The following is a 23,673-nucleotide window of genomic DNA, read 5'->3' on the forward strand; positions in this document are numbered from 1 at the left end:
TTGCATTAATTACCGAGGAGGGCTTCAGATATCCTGAAACTACGCAGCTACCGTAGGATGAGGATCGCTCCACCCATGTTCCGAACGATCTCTCATAATGACTGGATCCCATCATTTTTATTAAATCTCATGTTCCCTGGCAAGGACTGAGTATTCTGCTGGCGGGACACAAGCACCAGACCATGGATCGGTTATAAGTTATTTCTCTCCCTACTTATGATATTTTTACCATGTTTTATATATATATATATATATGTATTCATGCTCATGCTCAGGTTCATGTCCAGGTTTTCAGTTTCAGTTCTTATCTTGTTATTTCACGTTCCATGTTATTTCTTTCAGTTGCTTTACATACCAGTACATGCAATGTGCTGACGTCCCCTTTTTATTGCCCGGGGGCCTGCATTTCACGATGCAGGTACTGATATACAGGACGACACATCTGCTCAGTAGGACAGCATCCGTATCAACTTATTGGTGAGCCCCATCTCATTCAGGGTTTAGTCAACTTTTGTTTTATGATTAGTCATGCATCTAAGGTATGTTGGGGGCCTTGTCCCAGTAAGTATGGTTTCCAGTCAGACTCATAATAGAGGTTTCATAGACTAGACAAGTCAGTTATGTCATGTCAGACATTCGGAGTCGTATAGCCATTTTGGCTCATTCATGTTATATGTCGCACTCATGTTTAAACAAGTATTTTTATTAAGTATTATGACTTACTACGTTTTATAAAGGCTCATCATGCATTCACGTTATATTCCGCTTATGTTATGTATCATGATGATTCAGCAAGCCATGTGGTTCGCCCGGTCACATGCAGTCAGGCACCGAGTGCCGTGTTACGTCCATGCCATGGTTCGGGGCGTGACAGATATGCTAAATTACACTAGAAATTTTGTATGTTGTCAATGAATAAAAGTTAAATCCTTTAGTGATGTCAAAAATAAAGTTCTAGCAGACTCTTCCAGCACCCAAAAAACAGGAAAAAAATGATAGTTTCTTATGAAAATTCTATATGTTCAGTAGTCAAAAGAATTAAGTTTTAATTTTTTCAAAGTAAAATAAACATAAAAAAAGAACTATATGTGTGATATAACGTCGGTTGTACATTGATTGATTGGTTCTCCTTTAACAAGCTACTATTAATTCATTCATGCATGCAACACACAAGTAAATTAACGGAATTGAAGGTTCTTTTATTGTTACACCAAATCAAAAGCATAAAAAAAGACCAACATTAATGTTAACAAAGAACTTGTTTGAATTAATAAGTCTATTAATGGTAATGGAATTAGATTCAATGAATTAATTTTGTGTAGGTAACTTATCAGTTACACGATGTGAATAAATTTCTAATTTAAATAGGAAACGAGGAACAATTTTATAAAACTTAAGAAATCAATTAAAGTGACCAGAAAATGGTCACTCTTGGTTCAACTTCAATAATTTTTGCTGTATTTTTTCTTCCTTACTTAGTCACCTCTATACATCATCGTCACCTTGATGATGCCAATGCCAACTTCTATTGCTGCCTCTCCTATGAATATGGCAATCAATCACACATTGACAACATTGTTCATACTAAATTGTCACAAAGCTACCAATCTATCCTTGAATCATCGATACACAATGCTAGGTTCAACGATCCCAATGTCCCGAAACCATACTGCATAATTGTGCCAGAAAATAAAGAACAAGTGCGAGCAGCACTAACGTGAATCAAGACAAACATGACCTGCCCAGCTAATTTCTCTCTCTAAAAAACACTCTCCGTACAAAAAACCGTTGACAACATAACGTTCACTTTTTCATTGTGAATCTGGGAGATCGGAGCTCCGGCTCTCGCTGATGGGGACGCCGACGGCTATACTTCCGGTGCCTCACATAGAAAATAGCAATTCTCTTGGGAAAACTGATACTGGCGATAACATTCAACCGAATTTTACCTACTCTTTAGCGGTGAAATCCCCGACAAATCCAAATCCTACCCCCACCCCTAATCCTATACGATATGGGAACCCTGAAGTCAAAGCCAGACGATCCAACCATAACGGAATTCCGGCGGTGATTTTCAAGAAAAAGGATTTTTATGGAGTGATGGCGGAAGATTACCGACTAACCCTAGTCGGCAAATTCCTAAAGACACGACCACAAATTGAGAGAATCAGATCCAAATTCGCAGAAAAAATCACAATAAGAGGTACTTGTAAAATAGGAGTTTATGATTACAGAACTGTTATGCTTGATTTTAATAACGAAGATGATTTTAAAAACACTTAGTTCAGAAGGTCCATAGAAATTCATGGACAAGTGATGTGGCTTGAAAAGTGGTCTCCGGATTTTAGACCGGATGTGGATTCCCCCATTGTCCCTGTCGTACCCCATTTTTAACCGGGTTAAAGTAAAGTACAACATATTGGTGATTCCTATTTTATTTTGTTTAAGGAGTCACCACCTAATTATTTATGGTGAATTAGGACACCTAAATTTATTAAAGTTATTTTAAAGTTAACTCTGTTTTAAAAGTCTGCGAAACTTAAGATTCTAGGTAAGGGTTCAATTAGTCTATAGGGAAGGTATTAGGCATCCTTTAAGACCCATTAACAATAGTTAACCGACCGGACTTACAATTGATTAGGCTAAGTGTAAATATAATATTATAAAAAGAAAATAGTTTTATAAATATAACTAAAGTTACAGATATATATAGGAATATTGTTTGAAAACAGGATTTGTAGAAAGTAATAAATTTATATAAAAGAGTATTTCCGATACTATTTAAAAATATGACTTATACAATGTTATTAAAGCTTTAAACGAAAGTATAATAGTGTTGTTTAAAATAATACTTGTAGAGGAGATTCAACAAACGCGAATTTTAGGTAAAGATGATATTGTATGAATAGTGTGATGTAAAAGATCTAGACTTGTTTTTTTTTGTAAATGGGATGTAAAATAAAATGAGTGAATTTCTTTCTCTTTTTATTAATTCTTACTTAACCATATTCAACTAAAAAATGTATAATTGAATAAATCTTGAAAATGTTTATAAAGTCTAATCGGATTCTTATTTTGTATGTTAGTGACGTTTTGAAATTATAAGATAGTAAGCATAAATTATGATTCCTTTAGCCAAAATATGTGTAGTCATACTATTTTGAATGTCAATTGTTCTAACAAATGTTATAGATACTATAAATAGTTTAGAAAATAGAAGTGAATGTAATTTGTGATATTAACTACCCATTATTAAACTAAAACTCTTAATGCCATTGAGGTTTATCTAAATTAGCAAACAAATGTTAGTCATGCAATACATGTTAAATACACAAAAAAAATAAAAAATAGAGGGGCAGATATAACATAAATGGGCTTGGCCCATTTGGACTGCTGTGGTCTGTTTGCGGTTGGGCTTCGGCCCAGTAAATTTCTATATGTGTTGTTGCTGTTGTCACGCCTATTGGGCTTTGGCCCAGATTTTATTTCCTTGTTTGGCTGCGGATCGGCTGCTACTATATGGGCTGACTCGGGAGGAATTGTGTTGGGCTTTTGGCCCAACGTCAAAATGCGAGGAAGATGACGAGTCGCTTGGACTCGTGTGCGGGATGTCATGCATAAAAATGAAGAGAAAACGGTTAGTATACGATCAATGGATAATGTTAAACATGTAAGATATAAACTCAAACAAATCAGCAGAGCGTATATATTCTATGTATATTTGAAGTATACCTTATGTATACATAGGTATACCACCTCACTGCCTTAACAAAATTGAAGCGATTGTAGGTGCATTGAAAATATTCTAACCAGCTGATTATGCTTAAACACAGAAAACTCAATTTTATAGGTATTTTGAAACAGTAGCAGCTAGGCTTAACTAGGGGTGTTCATGGTTCGGTTTGGGTCGGTTATTGGTTAAAACCATAACCAAACCAATTTAGTCGGTTTTTAAATGTCTAAAACCATAACCAAACCAAGTAAAATAATAACCACCAGTTTGGTTATTGTCGGTTTGGTTCGGTTTTTCGGTTTATGACTAGCCGTGACAATTCAAATATTCTCTCTCTACGTTCTTCAAATTTCTTATGAAGCTCTTTTTTCCTCACGGCCCACAAGGGTGAACTTTGCTGCATATTGAGGGAAAGACACGCTGTTGGCAAATCAGGCGGACCAAACTTGCAACGCAGTTTAGATTCAAAAGAACAAGTCAAACAGAGGTTTCAAAATACAAGCAACCCTTATGCTTACGACTTATTAGAGTTGGGCTTGGATTGTTGGGCATATTCTTTTAAGACATGGGCCTTAAAAGTAAGTAGACCAAAATTAAATTAATAATTAAAAGGTATAAAATATCTTTAATTATTTATGAAAAGCTAATATTATACATATAAATAATTATAAATTTTATGTATATAATTATCGGTTTGGTTCGGTTATTTATTCGGTTATTTTTTACTATAACCATAACCAAACCAAATATTATCGGTTTTTCAAATTTAAAACCAAACCAAACCAAATGTCGGTTATTTTATTCGGTTTGGTTAAATTTTCGGTTTGGTTTTGGTTTTAACCAAAACTGTGAACAGCCCTAGGCTTAACACTACGTTCTCATCAAATGAAAGCATATGTTTCCTTTTAAAACTAGTGGTTCACTTATAGTATTGACATCATATTATAGCAGTCAAATGTGACAAGTTTCATCAAGGCATCAGTAGTATAGTTTTCTGTTTTAAGAAAGGATTTCAGCACATCTGATAAGTTAACAAACTAAGACAAAAACACTGCTTAAACTAAATAAATAAGTATAGGAGAACCTGCTACATTGTCAAGTATTTTAGACTGATAACAGGACCAGTTTCAACAACACATAAAGATTACTAAGCTGATCATGCTCAATAGACTGAGATAGCAGTAATTTTCAGCTAACCATACACTCATAGAATCAACAGGCCATATCATGCCAATAGCAATTTAAGACTGCATGAAAAATACTTAAACAATCCCATAATTAAGGCTACAACATCATTGTCCTAGTTAAACAAACCATGGAGCATATACTATCACATAAACAGCCTACCAAACAACATAAAGAATAAAAGAAACAAAACAGCACAGTAAATTAAAGTAACAACGTTGCTTAACATAACTAGAAGAGACTACTCATTTTAGAGGGCATGCTCACACTCAAAATGGGCAGGGCCTATTTCACAACTTCTATTTTGACACATTCTATTGCACAACTGTGATTGGTCTAATACAAAGATTCCTAGCCTCCTATCTTTAAACACAACAATCATAACTTGGATATCGACCATGCATGAACAGAACAACATACGCAAACCTTAATAGACATCCTGTTCATACAGAAATAATGACCACAACTTTAAGCTTTCATTTTTTTTATACTAACAAACAGGAGAATATATGCATATCTGATCTTAGAGGGATATATAAGGGGGTTTAATGGCAACATCAAAGGAAAGAGTGACAGTGTAATGCTATGAAGAGTAGGAAACGAACACAGATCCAATGAATTACTAGACATACCAAATCAAGTTACAAACTGATGCCTTAACCTCATACTCAGGTCACGATGTCAAATTAATACTTCGATGGGCATATAAACATAACAGACAGGACTGAATTATGCTTTCAGTGTTTTAATGCAATCCCAGGACCTGATTGGTACAAAACATATGCAGTAGCAACCTTTAAATCACAGAAGAACAAACAACCAATACTCACTGTCACTGTCTCATATTAGCATTAAGTAAAAACAGAAAACTTAAACTTACGGATGAAAGATAATTATGGAGATGGTTTAGTGCCGATTTGTTTTAATCACATACACAATATACCTAAGATATACACACCACGGTGTGTATATCAGATGTATATCGAATGTATATATTCTTCTTATCTTGATAACCCACTGTATATCCTATGTGTATTCGATTTTAAATGTGTCCTAAGTCCTGGAAATTCAGTCTTAAGCATCCGAACTACACTAGACATCTTTCAAATTCAATTAACGATTAATATCCTATCCTAACAGCTCCAAAACATCCAAACAAATAACGCGACGACAAAGAAACTACATAATCACTAAACATATATGAGAATAAACTAAAAATCTTAACCAAAACAGAAACTAAAGACCATGAGTAATGAATGTATCGAAGTTTACCTCTTTTGTGTGCAATGAACTGGGGTGTCGAAGTCATCGAATCTATGCCTGAACTCGACAAAGCGATTTCGAAACTAAAGTTGGGTAAACCGAATATCTTAGTCGCGGCTAAAGTTCACCGAGACAGAACGAGATGTTTTTACCAATCTTAAAGTTTAGAATGCCAGTTAACAAAATGCTAAGGATCTTTTTGATCTCTTCTTTATGATGGATCGATAATAAGAAAACAAAGAGTGGAGATCCTCCCCTTTTCTGAGTTGATTTCGGGTTCCAGATTTTGGTTTTTTTTTTTTCATTCATCAAAAATCCCCCCTAACTTTGTTCTCGATTCCCCTTTTTATGGGAAAAATGGAGGAGCATAGTGGAGCGGAGGAAGAGGAGCGTAGGGGAGCGGCGGTGAGTGGAGAGTGGGGTAGCGGCGGTGTGAGATGGAAAGGAGAAGAGAGAAAGAGAGGTAGGGTAGAGATAATGAGACGTTGGGGTGCGGTGGTGATGATAAAAAGGGGAAAGAGAAAGAGAGGTAGGGTAGAGAGGAGGGAGGCGGCTGAAGTGGAGGAGTGGGGTCGTCGGTGTTGAGTGGGGAGGAGCGGGTGAGGAGCGTGGGAGAGAAGGGAAGGGAAGAGAGAGGGTAGAGAGGGAGTGAGTTGCGGCTGAAAGAGGAAGAGAAAGAGAGAGAGATGAGCTGAGGGAGAAAAAGAAAGAGAGGAGCGGATCATTAGGTTAGGGATGAAAAGGAGAGGAAGTGGACCGGGTCGGGTGAAATAGTGGGCTGGATTGGGTGAAATGTTTGGGCCAGACGGGTGAGTATGGGTAATGGGCTGCTGAGCTTAAAATAATGTGAATTGGTTGAAATTGTGATAATTCCTCCTTCATTTTAATTATTCTTGGGCTTTTAACTTAACAACCAGTACAACATATATTATGTGAAGCCAAATAGTAAGTAGTATGTGTAAAGTAAAATTAATTTAACGAGTACGAATCCTAAAAATGAAATGATGACGAACCATTTAAAATTTGTGATAAAGTAATGCTAGTAATGTCGATAGTAAAGTAGTGAAGTAATGATATTAACAGTAGTAGCAGTAAAATAATAGTGAAAATAAAGTACTTAGCTCGTCAGTAAATTTAGAAGCCTGAGTAAATAAAATTAAATAAAGGAGGGACAAAATTGGGTGTCAACAGTCCCGGTGTGGGTTTTACTACCAGCTCTACCTATACATTGTCATTCTTGGCACTATGTCAAGCAAATTGTAGGAGATGTTGGTACCCCTCTTTCTATGGATATGGCCACTGAAAACAGGACTAGACCTAGTATGGCAAAGGTTAGAGTGGAAGTTGATCTAAATAAGCCAAAAATTGACTCTGTTTGGATTGGTATAGAAGATGAAGATTGTCCGTTGAAAGGTTTTACTCAAAAATTTGAGTATGAGAATGTACCGAAGTTCTGTAGACACTGCAAATTAATTGGTCATACTATTTTGCAATGTAGACATGCTGAAAAAAAGAAAGCTGAGGCTAAAGATAATCAAAAAACTGAAGAGGTAAAAGAGGCAGGGGAAAAAGAGAATGATAGTCACAGTGAGATCCAACAGTCCAAGGACAGTAGCAAGGACGAAGCACAGGTGAAAAATGATGGAAGGAAAGAGGTGGAAAACAAAAATCAAAAGAAAGAAATCACTGAGAATGAACAACAGGCAAAGGAGAGGGAGGAAGCTCTTACCATTAATGAAAGGATCAAAACCAAGAAGAAGAAAAATAAGGTGCATTTCAAAAACATTAGTGGGAGATCCCATAAAAAGGAGCAGGGGAATAACAAAGAAGAGAATGGAAAAGAGGATATTACTACTGATAATGAGGAGGAGGACACTGAAAGGAAGAGCAACAAAAGGAAGAAGAATATCAAGGCAAAGAGCAGGAGAAGGAAAATGAAAATAGAAACAAAGATATGGTTGAAAATAACAAACCAAGTCGAAACAAAAATGATAAAGACAATACTGAGAACAACAGTGACCGAAGGCTGCAGGAAGACACTCATGAAGGAAAGGGAAATGGAAAACAAATGTCTCAAGAAAGTAAGGTGAAGGATAATAAAGATGAGATTGACAGCAGTGATCAAAGATCTCAAGAAAGAAATGGGACTGATAACAAAGAAGAAGAGGAGGAAATCTCGACTAGCTTAAGTTCCAGATTCAAAGATTGTGAGGGCATAAACCTGGTGGTAGATCTAAACTGTGAAAATGATAAACAGGAAGATGATTTTGAAGGCAACTCTGATGACGAAGTGGTTGAAAGCCTAATTCAATTTTTTGCACCAAATACTATCCATAACAAGGAAGAAAAGGAAGTAGATAAAGATTAGGAAGGTACAACTGAAAGTCACTTGAAAGAAGTGATTGAAAAGCAAGGATTGTCTCCAGTAAAAAGGGGAAGAAGCAAACATAGAGGAAAAAACAAGAAGCTTAAAGATGCTCGAGCAAAAACTATTCCCCTTGAAAAGGGGAAAGAGTTCTAAATAATCTCACCCTCATATTTTCCATGATCAGTGCAATATTTTGGAATATAAGGGGTGTTAGATCCAAAAAATCTATTCATAGATTGAAAAATCTTATTCGAATCAACAACAGTGACTTTGTTGCCATTATGGAGCCATTGGTCAACAAAAACAAGATTGAAGGTTATAAGAGATACTTGGGTTTTAATGAATGTATCACTATTGAGAATGGCAAGCTTTGGTGTTTTTGGAGCAAAATCTAGAAGTGGTTGATAACATCCATGATGAACAACAGATTACCCTCAAATTTAATCATAATATTAGAGATCAGTTTGTGTACATCACTGCTGTCTATGCCAAGTGCACTTCTACTGAAAGGAAAGATTTATGGGATAGCCTAGCCACTGTTAGTGCTAATATTGATGCACCTTGGTGCATTGGTGGTGATTTTAATGTTATAATGGACTCTAATGAAAAGATGGGTGGTTTACCTCACAGAGCCTATAAAAGTATTGACTTTATTAGCTGTATGGATCAATGTGGGGTAACTGATATTGGTTTTGTGGGTTCTAAGTATACTTGGTGCAACAACTGGGAGCCTAGATACAAAATTCGAAAAAGATTAGATAGAATTTTAGTGAATGATCAATGGGAACAGAAATTTCAGAAAAATATGGTTAAGCACTTGGCCAGAACTGGTTCTGACCATAGACCCTTGTTACTAAAGTGTCAGGATACTTCTAATAATTTTATTAGCTATTTTAGATTCCTAAATTTTTGGACAGAACAGGAAGATTTCTTGGAGGTGGTCCAGAATGTGTGGGATGAGAATATTCCTGGTAATGCTATGTGGAGGCTGCATCAAAAATTAAAGTTGCTTAGTAAAAGACTCATAGACTGGTCTAGGATCACTATTGGCAATGTTCATGACCAGACTAAGGAATGGGAAGAAAAATTACAAGCCTTAGAAGACCTGGAATTGATTGATAATAGTGACCAAGTAAGAAAAGACTTAAACAGGACTCATGCTGAATACATTAGATGGCAATTCATGCAAGATTCATTACTCAAACAAAAGTCCCAAATGAAGTGGTTTGAAGAAGGTGATGGTAATACTAGATACTTCCATAGTGTAGTCAGAGAGAAAAGACGAAGACTGCATATCCATAGAATCAAGAACAGTAAAGGTAAATGGATGCACAGTGAAGGCAAGATTGGAAACTCTGCCGTGAGACATTTTGAGAGGCTGTTTTGCAATCAGAAGAGGAATGTGGATAATGAGCTGCTTAATGTGATACCAAGAATCATCACTGAAAATGACAATGAGATGCTTAATATTTTACCAGAGGAAGAGGAAATTCAAAAAGCTATCTTTAGCATGAGCCCCACTAGTTCAGCAGGACCAGATGGATACACAGGAAGGTTTTATCAAAAATGCTGGCAAATCATCAAAAGGGAAGTTATTGAATTTGTCCAAGAATTTTTCAAGGGCAGTCCTATCTCAAGATATTTTACTCATACTTGTTTAGCTCTAATCCCTAAAGTGAATCCCCCTACTACTTTTTCAGAAGTAAGACCTATCAGTCTTAGTAATTTTTCCGAATGTCAATTATTCTAAGAAAGATACATATTCTAGATATTATAAATATTTAACAGAAAATAAGAAGAATGAAACTTATGCAATTAATTGTTGGTTTTTCTTGAAATTAACTACCCATTACTAAGAAAAACTAAACCCCACTAACTTCACTACGGTTCATCTAATCTAATAAGACAAAATAAAATGTTAGTGATACAAGGCAAATAAAATACACAACAATAAAATAAGGAAGAGTGTAAAGAGTGAATGGGTTAGGCCCATTTATTAAGGCTGCTGCGGCCCTGGTTATTATTGGGCTTCGGCCCAGATTTTTATTTCCTTGTTTGGCTGCAGATTGCCTGCTACTATATGGGGCTGACTCGAGAGGAGTTGTGTTGGGCTTTTGGCCAAATGCCAAATGCGGAAGATGACGAGTCGCTTGGACTCGTATACGAGATGTCATGCATAAAAAAAAGGAAAAGGATTAGGAAATGAGCAGTGAATAATGTTAAACATACGAAATATGAATTCAAAAACAAATTCACAGATTGTATATTCTGTGTATATTTTAAATATACCTCACGTATACACAATTCAGCCACCACACACTTACCACGTATAAACAAGGCAACAACCAAACACAACTGAATCAAACCGTATAACATCTATTATGCATTAGACGTTTGCAAAGTTCAGACACATGTAATGACTAATATATGCACAGTATTCAGAGTATACCTGGTATACCTGAAAGGTATACACTGATACGCGGCTCTTGTATACACTTGGTGTATACTAAGGCTCATATACTATGTATACTTCGAGGTATATCATACCACAAACAGAAAATCAGAGAGGGAATATGCAAAGGTAAGTCGACATGAGTATTTGGAGCGTGAGTGTAACCAATCAGGCATCAAGCCTTAGGTTCTGATGATTAAATGAGTGGCCATTTATCAAGAATACATGTGAGATTTCAAACCAACTTTGCAATCAGTGTTTCAAATTAATTTTCATGCAATGGCAGCTAAGTTCAAGAAGGAACTATTGCAGACTTGAATATTCAAAGATTTAGGCATGCGTCCTTATTATTCTTTTGCCAAAGGATTCAGATTAGCAGAAATGAGGCAAAATGCTAAACTTCTAGACATAATCAACTTAGCATGGCAAAACAGCATAGAAGCAAACAGGCAGGGATATAACAGAATTGGATAATCCACAAAGCAACAATCACACATAAACATAGGTATCAAGTTGCATGAATTGAATTAATATGAGCTTGATTGAAGAATACATTGATTTTAGGCACGAAGTCATCCTAACTGAGAACCAGCCGATGACTACATTAATCCAACATGTTTAATAAGTGTGACCGTGTCAAATTAGAATTATGGACAGTGTGTCCTTGTCTGGCTATGCACAGCGATCCTGCAGAACAACTCCATACATAACTTGCAGAATAGCTCATCCGCTGGAAATTTTCCTTTTTTAATTACTCTCCATTGAAAAATAAACAAGTGAATGAAGCATAATTCAAGTTTAAAATTTTCACCAGAGCTGAGATAGTTACAGCCTTGACACGAAAAAAAAAAAAAAAAAAGCTCAATTCACAGAGGCTAATATTAACATGAGGATGATTATGTTTTTCTTCAAATGAAGAAATGCGAAACATTCCATTTGATTGACGACTAACAGTAACATGAGCTAAGCACCCCGTCCTAGTTTCATTTCTATGTTTTTGAATCATCGTATCTCGTTTGTGTTTGTCTCTATAACCTTCTTTAAAACATACCAATTTTCTTGAAGTCACATACCCGAGGACTTTGTTTTTTTTTAGCATATCTTTCCTCACGCTAATGTCACGCCCTGAACCATGGCCTGGGCGAAACACGGCACTCGGTGCCTTACTGCATGTGACCGAGTGAACCTCATGGCTTGCTTGTCAACACGGGCATCAAAACAATATACTATATATGATGCAATTTAAATGAATCGTGAAAATGTAATTTGCGGAATAAAGTCTTGAAATTATCTCATAGCGTGAAAAATCATGAAAACATAATAGTCTGCAAACATGAAAGCATAACTGACTCTGTGAACTAACATCTGTCTATGCAACCTCTAAAACATATCTGAATACTAACTACCAGGACATGGCCCTGGACTACCATAACTGAATACTAATGCAAACTCCATGTTGAACCCCGAGAGGAGTGGGGCTCACCAATAAGCTGATAACTGAAGTGATCCTACTGCGCAGGTGTATGCTCCTGAAAATCGGTATCTGCACCGTGAAGTGCAGGCCCCCGGGCAAAAGGGACGTTAGTACATGGTGAATAGTACTAGTATGTAAAACCTGCTGATATGAAGAACATGACACAACATAGGTATAGGACATGAACTGAAACTGAATGTAACTTGAACATGAGCATGAAACGTGAGTAAAGTCTGAAAACAGTAAATCAATGGAAATATATGTATATAAAACTGTTTGTAACGTGGGGAACTCTATAGTATAACCGCCAACATGATCTGGTACTTGCGTCCTACCAGGAGAACACTCACACCTTGCCAGGGATATGAGATTTAAGTAATAATAAGCATGTAAGGATCCAAACTGCATAATGAAAGTGTTGCCTCCTTGCTGACAACCCTTATCCTACGGTGGCAACGTAGTTTCACGCTATCTGAGCCTTCTCGGTTAACTAAGCAATTCCCAAAAACATGAACATGATATAGTTGGCTAAGAAGCCCATGATTTTCGTGAAATAACTTGTAATCATGATTTCACAAAATAACTTGTAACATGGTTTCATGAAATATCTTGTAATATGGTTTCATGAGATAAGTTGTCATAGTCTTGCAAACATGTTCTTGATTCATGAGTAATAACAATAGTTCATAATTATATATATATATATATAATTGACTTGAAAACATGCTTGTAACTTGCTACATAAAATCATAAAGTTTCATATAAACATAATGAGAACACATGAGGAAGAATTCATGATTCATGGATTAAGCTAGGGTTCCTAACAACCGTAATGGAAGATTAGGAATACAATAATGAGTATAGATACAAAATTCATGTACATAAATACGGGCTACCAATATGTTGGGTTTAATGCCCTAGGAGTTGAACTTCATGGATATCAAGAAACGGAGCATGGGGAAGAACGTAGAGATTCCCACATGTGGATGGAAGTTATACATATCTTAATTGCTCCAAAACTTGAATTAAAGACTTGAGTTTTGAAGAAGATTTCCTAAATCTTGATTCTTGAACCTTGAGATGGGTTTTCTTGAAAACCCTAGATTAGGAACAATAATTTCTTGCTTAGATTATTAGAGTATATGTTAGAATTGACTTGGAATAATTAGAGTGAGCTTACCTGGGTGTTCTTGATGATGGAGGAGGGTAGGAGGTCGTTCTAGGGCTTGAAGGAATGAAAAATAATGATGTGAACTGATACGGACGAATATATACTGTTCTGAAAAAATTAGATTTTCGGCCCAGTTAAATACTGGTCGTATTTTGAAATACGGACTGCACTGCGTCTCTTCAGTAAAATGGTCATAACTCTTTGCACAGATGTCTGTTTGACCCCCATAATATACCGTTGGAAAGGTATTTCAAAGCTCTAAAACCTTCATCAAGGAAGTTTTCCCAAATTCCAAATACGTTTTGAAATACGGGCCGTATTTTGAAATACGGTCCGTATTTAACCATTTGACATCCAAATGTCAAATTCCAGAATGCTCAAAAATCCTTGGTACCAGTTTACGACTTGAATTACGGCCCGTATACTGAAATACGGTCACTGTTCATGGGCGTAAACCACCATCTTACAACTGAAGAGGAAATTTCCAATTCCCACATTCTTTATCTGGTTTTCTAAGTCTATGATTATGGTCAAAGCTTAGGTTAAAGGTACGGGGTGTTATAGCTAAAACCAATTACACCAACATATTCATCGCAATATTAATATGCATGCTCATCCCAATCAAATTCCATCCCGAATTTCATGAGCACATTACATCCACTTTGAGACTGACTAGATCCAATCTCCATAAATCTAAAAGACAAAGAATATAAATAAGATAACTAATCAGTAATCTTAAAGTTTTAAAAAAAATGTAATCTTAAATTTTAGATAATTCATTATAAAACAAGTTCGAATAAGAATTACCTAACATAGTGGGGGAATAATACATGAGATGAGAATACAATGATTTTAATTTTCAAGTGACAAAAAATTTGCAGATAAAAGATTGAAACGTTTTAATGATCTGGGCTGTCATTGTTTAACCCGACTTGGCTATGAATGAAATAAATTATGAAAAGAAAGTTGAAGACAAAATTACAGAGGAAAAAAGGAGTTTTATTGCTCTAGTGATTCTCTTTGTATTTATGAGATGAAGTCTTTTTTGGACCTTGTGTTGGTGAAAAAGACATAGATGGTTGACTTGCTTTTTAGCTTCTCTTTCTTTACTAGTAGTAGCTCAGAGTACCTCCAGGAACAAGCAACCAAAATAGACTGAAAACTTGAACAGGGAATTTTACTAGTTGATGAAATTAGTAATCAAACCAAAAGATTGTTAATGGCTGAATGCAGTTTCAACGTTATATGTTGTTGCTTCGCTGTTGGATGGAGTGAACCCAACAAAGAAAAATATCCAGAGTAATGTACAGAAAGTCTTACTAGTTCATTATCAATATATATATATATATAGCACCAGTAACATGTCACTTCAAACAATTCCCACATTTTTGTTATTCATTTTTACTAATATTCTCTAAAGGTTCCAGTTGAGATATTTTATCAAACATATTGTAGACACACTTTTTCACATTGACAATTGCACCAACAAGAAGTAAAAGGTTTGCACATCGACAATTGCAACAAGAAGAGGAGTGTAAGAGCAATGAATAACCTGCTTTTGTGTCGTCACTTCTTCTCAAGAAAAAAAGTTGTTCATCAACTGGTTTTTTTCCCTTTCGGATCTTCTGTTGCTGTGCCTTGCAAATGATTTAATTTTCTCTGCTTGTTGAGTCTTGCATCGTCTCTTCTCTTGGGAATATATTTTTCATGGTAAGAAAAAAAAAAATCCAACAGAAGGAAATTCCTACAATAATTTTTCAGATATTTTACAACCGGCTCAGAAAATTTTGAAGCGGGATTCTCGGATACCTCTTTTGTCTGGATTTAACCATGGTTTAAGAGGCTTTTTTGGTTAAATAATTAATGACCCTTAGATATCTAATTGGACATGTGTAAGCTGATCAGCCATGCACTGAATGAACTGGACAGTTCGTGTACTGGAGGGGAGCCGGCTCCGATCTTGACAGTGTGATGCTTCCATTTCTTGATAACGCTTTGCGGGTGTTAATTTTCTTAGTTTAGTTGTTATGAACATTGGTTCAAAGATTTCCTTTTTTTTTTTTAACGGTAGGATCAGTGTATTGATTACCAGCATCACGTGAATGCTTGAGGATATATAGCACCATTACAGGTTGTGTAATGTGCTAAAAAATTCAATCATGGCTTCTACTCAAAGTCATATTGCACCAAAAGAAAGAGTAGAAATACATTTTTATTTCACTGTACGACAGATGATTGGAACTGAAACCTTTTCTGTTATCGAGTACATGAGTGGCTATTTTTCGTAAAATTTGTGACAAAGTTATCAATTGTCATGGAGGTTGGATTACATAGCTCTGTTAGAGACTCTACTACGATATTTGTATTACCGGTTATGTTAATAAGAATTCACAGTTCACTGATTTGTTAATGAGAAGAGAGCCTTTTTTTTTGTGTCCTGTTAAGGTTATGTACTTAGCTATAAATTTGTACATGTTGTTTTCTTTCGTGTCCTGCTTATCATTGGAAGTTTTGTGATTGGTTAAGCAAACTCCCCTGTTTGGCACTTAAGCTGTTGGGCTGATGTATTGTTTTTAAAGATGAACGAAGTTGAAGTGTGGCTGTATTTTGTTGAAAGAATCTGCACAAAAAAAAAAAAAAAAAAAAACAAATGTGTTGTTTTTGGGTTACTGACTTACTGCTGCTATAGGAGAAGCTTGCTGCTGTATTTATTTTATGGAAAGCTACTGTTTATGTATTTTGAAAGTTGTATGCGGCGTTTGTCTATTAATATCCGTCTGTTTCTCATCTTCATCACACAGGAGGTACAAATTTCATCCTGCTTGCAATTTTAACTTTGTTACTAAAGGGCGAAAGGAACTTTTAATTGGTAAGTTGTCTCTTCAGTTTCTTCTGCCTGGGGACATACTTTCTGGTATAATCAGTTCTAATAATTAGATATTAATTACAGAGGAGTTTGAGCTCCATCATTCCAAAATCCGATTCAGCTATTGACGGTCTACTGTTGCAAGTAGGTAACTACACCATTTACTGTTATTTCATGACGACACTTTTGTTTATATGTGCTTACATTTATTAATTTTGAGGTTAACTATATTTTTAAGGTTCTTATGTGAGAATTGTGAGTTTAAAAGCTAAGATTTATAGTAGTATGCAAGATCGTCCTTTTGAAGCTCAACTATTCATGTGCCGTTGGCCTATAGACAGAAAGTAATTATGTTATATACTTTTTCTACCTGTTAGGATGTGGACGGTAGAAATAAGATTATCTTCTTTCCTTTTCATTGGACATGGAAAGGAAAGAATCTATAGTGCCTCCGTCAAAGACTTCAATATAGGCGCTGGCCTCAAAGGTTGCCTCACTATCTTCGTTGTTCTCTCACGGTTAGGACTTAGAAAATTGTTGTCCTCTGTGAAGTAATGTTGTTTTTGAATCGTCAAAGCCTTTAGATCTAGATCTCACAACTTATGCTTAGCTCATTTGATTTTGTTTTCATGTATTAGAAAGGCGCAAATGGTCTCAAGCAGCGAAGATGTAGTTTTTGCACTAAAAAAAAAGGGTCTATTCCTTGGCACTTTCACTGGTACATTTGTGTCAGTTGATGAAATCGCATCCTCTTGGGGAGGTCATCGAAGGTACAACACTACATATATAGATCACACACATTTGTATGTATATGTGTGTGTTAAATTCGGATGTTTTCAGTTTGTTAAGTATAATTATGTAGACGCGCAACTAGGTATGGTACGTAATTTGTTATCTATGTACATACGTATGTATTTATTGTGTTGTATGAGTGTACTGTTATATGTACGTCCGTATGTGTGTGAAAATCAGAAAATTTTCATATTGCTTGAGATTTGGTGAGGTAATTAACCTAACAGTAGATAAAGCAGAAATTTATTTGAATTTCAGGACAGCTAAGTGGAGAGCATTGCTAGCAGGTGCAATTACAGGGCCATTAATGCTTCTTATTGGTAACACGCATCACAAGAATTTGGCGATTTACATTCTTATGCGCGCGGCTGTGTTGGCATCTCTTTGTGGAATAAAAAGTAAGTGGTTTATGCACATATGCAAGCCTTTAACTTGGGCTCATGGAGACATTTTCCTTAAGTGTGTATCCCCTTCATAGATCCAATCAGCATTATTTTTCTTTTATACATATAGAACGTTATTATTATTGCGGAATTTGTTTTCTTTCTTAACAATGTAAAGCTGCAATTTTTATGCATAGTTAACATTGTTAGCACTGAATTGTTGATAAACTGTAAAATTATGAACAAGTAAACGTCTCTTCTTTTATCTTTATTTAATCTTTTAGTCTTTGGGTCTTTATTTTTATTCGGGCACAATATTTTTAATGATCAAATTTTTTTGAAGCGATCCGCTATACTAGCTAATACTTAATATACAAAATCTATACATTTGCTGGCTAAATTAGATCACCGGAAGGTATTGGACTGTAAGACCCCACGTTATTGGATTTCACTGGGTTGTTGTTGTAAGGTATTGGACTGTAATTATCTAAAAAAATAAAGCATAAGATTCGAAGAATACCAGGAAATTCATTGAAACAAATGCAGCACTGATGAAGGTTTCTACTAAAGTTCTCATGACGCTGTTCCTCGTCATAACTCTTGAGCGAAGGGATGTCAACTTCGGGTGAAACAGTTCCCGAAATGCACGTTGATCTCCAATATGACTCTCAGCACCAAAACCTAACTTTATTTCTTTATCAAACTGCAAATGAGAAAGAGAAGAGCCATGCAACCACTCCACCCACTGGTATAAAACCTCTTGACCTAATTGTTCCTTCCAGATTGAATCAAGTCTGGAGCAAAGAGAGGAAATTTTTGCTGAATTTAACCACTGGACAGAGATTGTAAAGTGAGGAGGAAGGTGGCTCGGATATGATTTAGGTAATAAACATGTCAATACGATCGGTGGTAGATGCTCGACTTTGAGGGAGTATGAGGACTCAGGTGAACTATCATCTGGTATTCCAAGAGCCCCAGAGGTACTCAAATTTACAGACACCGTCAGCTCATCAGGAACTTCAATGTGTACGTGAATCTGCAGAAAAACATGAAATGAGCTTTGGTTGTCCCCAAGTACAGAAAATGACAAAAATGATCCCTTATGTTTGGGAGTAGGTTCAAAATAGTCCCTAAAGTATGCTCTGGACAGTTTTGGTCCTATTCAGTTTGCCAAAAATTAACACTTTTGGTCTCCATCCAATATCAAACAAACTTTGTCGGTTAGATTTGACGGGAACTGGAAAAAAAAATATAAATCAAAAGCACTAAAAAGTCCTATCAAATCCCAGAAACAACTACACAAAACACTAGACACCAAAAAGTAGACCAAAAATAGCAGAAATTGCACCGGAAAAAAATGCACCAAACTCTAAAAAGGTACCAAATATAGCAGAAATTGTAACTTTTGTACTTCCAAATGTGAGTTCCCGCTAAATTCCTTTTTTTTTTTCATAGTTCCCCTCAAATCTAACTAATAAAGTTGGTTAAAAATTTAACTAAGACCAAAAGTGTTAACTTTTCGCAAACTTAAAGGACCAAATTGTTCAAACCACACTGTAGGGACTATGTTGAACCTACTCCCAAACATAAGGGACCATTTTTGTCATTTTCTCCCCGAGTAAAGCATAGTTTATCAAGGCACTACAATACCTGGAAAGACCGTAGACCATTTCGTCTATCAAGAATGAAGACATTGTCACCAAAAATTGATTCCAGCACTAGTAACTGCAAAGAACCATATACAATGTCAAAATGTACTTTACATAAATCAATAAAAAGAAAATGAAAATCAACTATAAAGATCACGCTATTGCAAACTCAAAACGCCAAGAAATGTCGCTACAAACATTTAAATTGAAAATGAAAAGGAAAAGGAAACAAAATTTCGCATTCATACAAGATTATATCAGCTATTTGTCCTTAAGCTAACCCAACCATAAGAAACCAAGGATGCACTAATGTATATTGCAGTTTTATACCATCTTCTAACTCATTTCGAATCGAATAATGACTCGATTACAAAATTTGCAGAGCAGATACTACTCTCACCGCCTTAAAGTCCTTCCGCATTAAAATCCTTAAACCTATACACAACGTACCTACCTGGCGATTCAAGAAGGTAATTCCTCCAGTGATGGATTCATCCATTGGGCTTTGAATTCAATGAACCCAATATTATTGACATTGTTTAAAAATATATATGAAAAACCGCAAACTTTCAATAAACATTTAAATCTGAACTTTAATGCGGTGAGAGTACCTTCTTGCGTTTAGTACTAAAAACCTTGAAGGTCGGACTCATCAAATTTAAATTCTGGATTCGCGTCTCACTTCCTCTATGATGGTATTTTAATGGATACGGAGTTTAAATGTTGATATGACTTACACATTTTAGTACTAATAGTTAAATGGTTCAAAAGTTATACGGAACTCAATGGTTGAAAAGTTAGTTTAATACATAAAACCAACTGGTCCAACGGAGACGAAAGTCGTAGCGGAGCTAGGATTTGAAGCTTATGGGTTCGGGATTCTACATTTTTTGGCAATCTTCCTCCCAATATCTTTAACAAGGTTGTTTTCCCACTTCCAGAAGGCCCCATTAAGGCAAGATTTCACCCTTCCTGTTATACCCTTGAGTAAGTCGTTCAAGCCAAGAAATAAAGTGTCGCATCAATAAATCCATGAGAGATTATGTGTAAAAGGGCTCCATTAAGTCCCGTATCGGTTAGAGAACTAATTCCTATAATTATGAAACTCATATGAGAGACAGCGGTATAGGCTATCCATAGTTCGTTTAATTAATGAGTTCTAAATTAATAATTGGCAAAAGTCATAGATAGCCCCCTAAACTTTACCACATTTTCCTCGTGGCTACCTGTAACACCCCGTACCTTTAACTTAAACTTTGATCATGATCCTAGACTTAGAAAATCAGATAAAGAATGTGAGAGTTAGAATTTCCCTGTTCAGTTGTAAGATGGTGGTTTACGCCCATGAACAGTGACCGTATTTCAGTTTACGCCCATGAACAGTGATCGTAAACTGGAACCAAGAATTTCTAAACATTCTGGAATTTGGCATTTTGATGTCACATGATTAAATACGGACCGTATTTCAGTTTACGGCCCGTATTTCAAAATGTATTTGGAATGTGAGAAAACTTCCTTGATGAAAGTTGTAGATCTTTGAAATACCTTTCCAACGGTATATAGTGGGGGTCAAACGGACATCTGTGCAAAGAGTTATGACCATTTTACTGAAGAGAGGCAGTGTAGTCCGTAAATCAAAATACGGACCGTAAATCAAAATACCGTCCGTATTTCAAAATATGGCCAGCACTGTTCTGGACGTAAACTGCAATTTCACAGGACAGTATATATTTGTCTATACCAGTTCAAGTCATTATTTTTCATTCCCTCAACCCCTAGAACGACCTCCTACTCTCCTCCATCATCAAGAACACCAAGGTAAGCCACTCTAATTATTCCAAGTCAATTCTAATACATATCCTTGTAATCTAAACAAGAAATCATTCTTCCTAATTTAGGGTTTTCAAGAAAACCCATCTCAAGATTCAAGAATCAAGATTTAGGAAATCTTCTCCAAAATTCAAGTCTTTAATTCAAGTTTTGGAGCAATTAAGGTATGTAGAACTTCCATCCACATGTGGGAATCTCTACGTTCTTCCCCATGCTCTGTTTCTTGATATTCATGAGATCAAATCCTAGGGCATTAAACCCAACATATTGGTAGCCCGTATTTATGTATTTATGTACATGGATTTTGTATCTATATTCGTTATTGTATTCCTAATCTTCCATTACGGTTATTAAGAACCCTAGCTTAATCCATGAATCATGAATTCTTCCTCATGTGTTCTCATTATGTTTATATGAAACTTTATGATTTTATCTAGCAAGTTACAAGCATGTTTTCAAGTCAATTATATATATATGATTACGAACTATTCTTATTACTCATGAATCAAGAACATGTTTGCAAGACTGTGACAAGTTATCTTATGAAACTATTTTACAAGTTATTTCATGAAACCATGTTTACAAGTTATTTCGTGAAATCGTGATTACAAGACAAGTACAAGTTAATTCACGAAACCATGTTACAAGTTATTTCGTGGAATCATGATTAGGGCTGTGCATGTTAACGGTTAAACCGGTAACCCGAACTGATTATTGGGTTATTGGGTTAATGGTTCGGGTTAATGGATTACCGATTCGGGTACCGGGTGATGTTTTTGGGATATTGGCTTATTGGGTCGGGTCGCGGGTTGAGCATTTTTGTTAACGGGTTACCCGATAACCCGATAACAATTTAATTAATTACACTTCTACCCTTTCATATATATTAAGTCACTTACACTGAAATTAGGGTTACTTCATTTCATTCACGATTTTTGCACAACTCCAAACTCCAAAGCAGCCAAATGATCTGAAACCAGCCCTCTTTTTCTTGCCTCTTCTTACTTCATTTCATTTCACATTTTTGCACAACTCCAAAGCAGCCAAATAATCTGAAACCAACCCCTCTTTTTCTTGCCTCTTCTTTGACGATTTCTGCCTCTTTCACGAACAGGTACGTTTTCAATTCTCACTCTTCTGTTATGGGGTTTTTGTTGGGGTTGGAAAATTAGGGAAATCACTTCCTTAGAATTGTAAATTTAATGTCTTTTCTTAGTTGGGTTGAGAAATAGTGGGAATTTCTTCTTGTATTGCTTGCAAATTGAGTTTTTGGTTATGGGTTTTTTTTTTTTTTTTTGCTGTTAATGTTGCAAACCTGGTAATAATTTGTGCAATTTCTGTTTTTGGTTGAAACATTGCTTGCAAAAAGGATTCTCTACTTAATTTTTGTGTTCTTTCTTTACAATGTAAGATGAATTTTTACACAAAATCCAAATGGAATCTGAAAACTTAAGCTCCATTTCATCTTATTCTTTTGGTAGTTTGTTTTTTTTTTCTCGTAAGAATGCTTCTATATATGTCTTCTTTTGGATATATGCAGAAATTTCTACTTTTTCAAGAATGTGCAATAAAAGTATTTAAGCCTTTCCTTCTATTTTATCACAAAAAAACTAATGATTATTTTGTATCTCGTGCAGCTCTATATAATCGTCATTCTCAGTTTCGACAATTCAATCAGTTTCCGGTAAGTTTCTGATTCTCCTCTTCTTTTCCTTTGGATTTCATTCGAGATAACGAACGTTTGTTTTGTTTTGTGCTATTTGGATTTTTATGTTTTGTTTGCTCGCTGTCATCCGTTTGATTATTTTTTTTTTTTTTTGAAAAATCATAATTCATAGTGATACAAACACATGGCTGAAAATATGATAATTGATAAAGTAGTTGGTGAAAGTGGAGCTTCTAACTCAAAAGTAAGTCAAACTCAAACAGTTCAGTCCAAAAACAGGAAAGAAAGGAGAAAAAGGTCTGTTGCGTGGACTTATTTTGATTGAGTTATTGATCCTGATGGAAATGAGAAGGGTGTCTGTAAATTCTGTAAAAAAAAATATTTTGCTGACACAAAAGACCATGGTACAGGAGGAATGCTTGGTCATATACCCAAATGTAAAAAGATTCCTCGTAATGTTGATACTAATCAAGCACAATTAGTGTTTAAACCTGTTAAGGTGGGTGACAAGGGTGATGTAGTTGTTGCAGCATGGAAATTTGATCAAGAAACCTGTAGAAAGGCTTTGTGTCGTATGGTAATTATCGATGAACTTCCTTTTAGATTTGTCGAAAAAGAAGGTTTCAAAAATCTTATGAAAGTGGCACAACCTTTTTTCCAGATTCCTTCCCGTACTACTGTCACTCGTGATTGTTTTAATTTTTTTGATGAAGAGAAACAAAAATTGATGATTGAGTTTAAGGAAACACAACAGAGAGTGTGTCTTACTACTGATACTTGGACTTCCTTGCAAAGAATTAATTATATGGCTATTACAGCTCACTGAATTGATAGTAAGTGG

At 35.6% G+C, this 23,673-nt stretch overlaps 2 protein-coding genes across 2 annotated transcripts; both read left to right on the forward strand.

The window, feature by feature from the left end:
* The first annotated feature begins 1,734 nt into the window (after positions 1-1,734).
* On the forward strand, positions 1,735-17,958 carry LOC132609701 (uncharacterized). Its single transcript, XM_060323811.1, has 6 exons — positions 1,735-2,203; positions 16,448-16,515; positions 16,597-16,656; positions 16,890-17,030; positions 17,151-17,282; positions 17,563-17,958. Exons 4-6 carry the CDS (start codon positions 16,891-16,893, stop codon positions 17,780-17,782), a joined length of 492 nt encoding a protein of 163 aa, XP_060179794.1. The 5' UTR covers positions 1,735-2,203; positions 16,448-16,515; positions 16,597-16,656; position 16,890; the 3' UTR covers positions 17,783-17,958.
* On the forward strand, positions 6,539-10,299 carry LOC132612262 (uncharacterized). Its single transcript, XM_060326565.1, has 4 exons — positions 6,539-6,710; positions 7,445-8,094; positions 8,214-8,534; positions 8,977-10,299. The coding sequence occupies exons 1-4, from the start codon at positions 6,539-6,541 to the stop codon at positions 10,297-10,299; spliced, it is 2,466 nt and encodes an 821-aa protein (XP_060182548.1).
* Positions 17,959-23,673: the final 5,715 nt, after the last annotated feature.

The sequence above is a fragment of the Lycium barbarum genome, chromosome 9, assembly GCF_019175385.1.
Source record: "Lycium barbarum isolate Lr01 chromosome 9, ASM1917538v2, whole genome shotgun sequence".
Taxonomy (NCBI): domain Eukaryota; kingdom Viridiplantae; phylum Streptophyta; class Magnoliopsida; order Solanales; family Solanaceae; genus Lycium; species Lycium barbarum.

What these genes read in the sequence shown, in the direction of transcription:
- LOC132612262 (XM_060326565.1), top strand. Translation starts at nt 6,539, where the DNA reads ATGGAGGAGCATAGTGGAGCGGAGGAAGAGGAGCGTAGGGGAGCGGCG. An exon ending in AAAGGAAGAAGAATATCAAG is followed by an intron (nt 8,095 to 8,213) that starts GCAAAGAGCAGG and finishes CGAAGGCTGCAG; the next exon opens with GAAGACACTCATGAAGGAAA. An exon ending in ATAACAAGGAAGAAAAGGAA is followed by an intron (nt 8,535 to 8,976) that starts GTAGATAAAGAT and finishes GATGAACAACAG; the next exon opens with ATTACCCTCAAATTTAATCA.
- LOC132609701 (XM_060323811.1), top strand. Translation starts at nt 16,891, where the DNA reads ATGTGGACGGTAGAAATAAGATTATCTTCTTTCCTTTTCATTGGACAT. An exon ending in ATCTTCGTTGTTCTCTCACG is followed by an intron (nt 17,031 to 17,150) that starts GTTAGGACTTAG and finishes TTCATGTATTAG; the next exon opens with AAAGGCGCAAATGGTCTCAA. An exon ending in TCTTGGGGAGGTCATCGAAG is followed by an intron (nt 17,283 to 17,562) that starts GTACAACACTAC and finishes TTTGAATTTCAG; the next exon opens with GACAGCTAAGTGGAGAGCAT.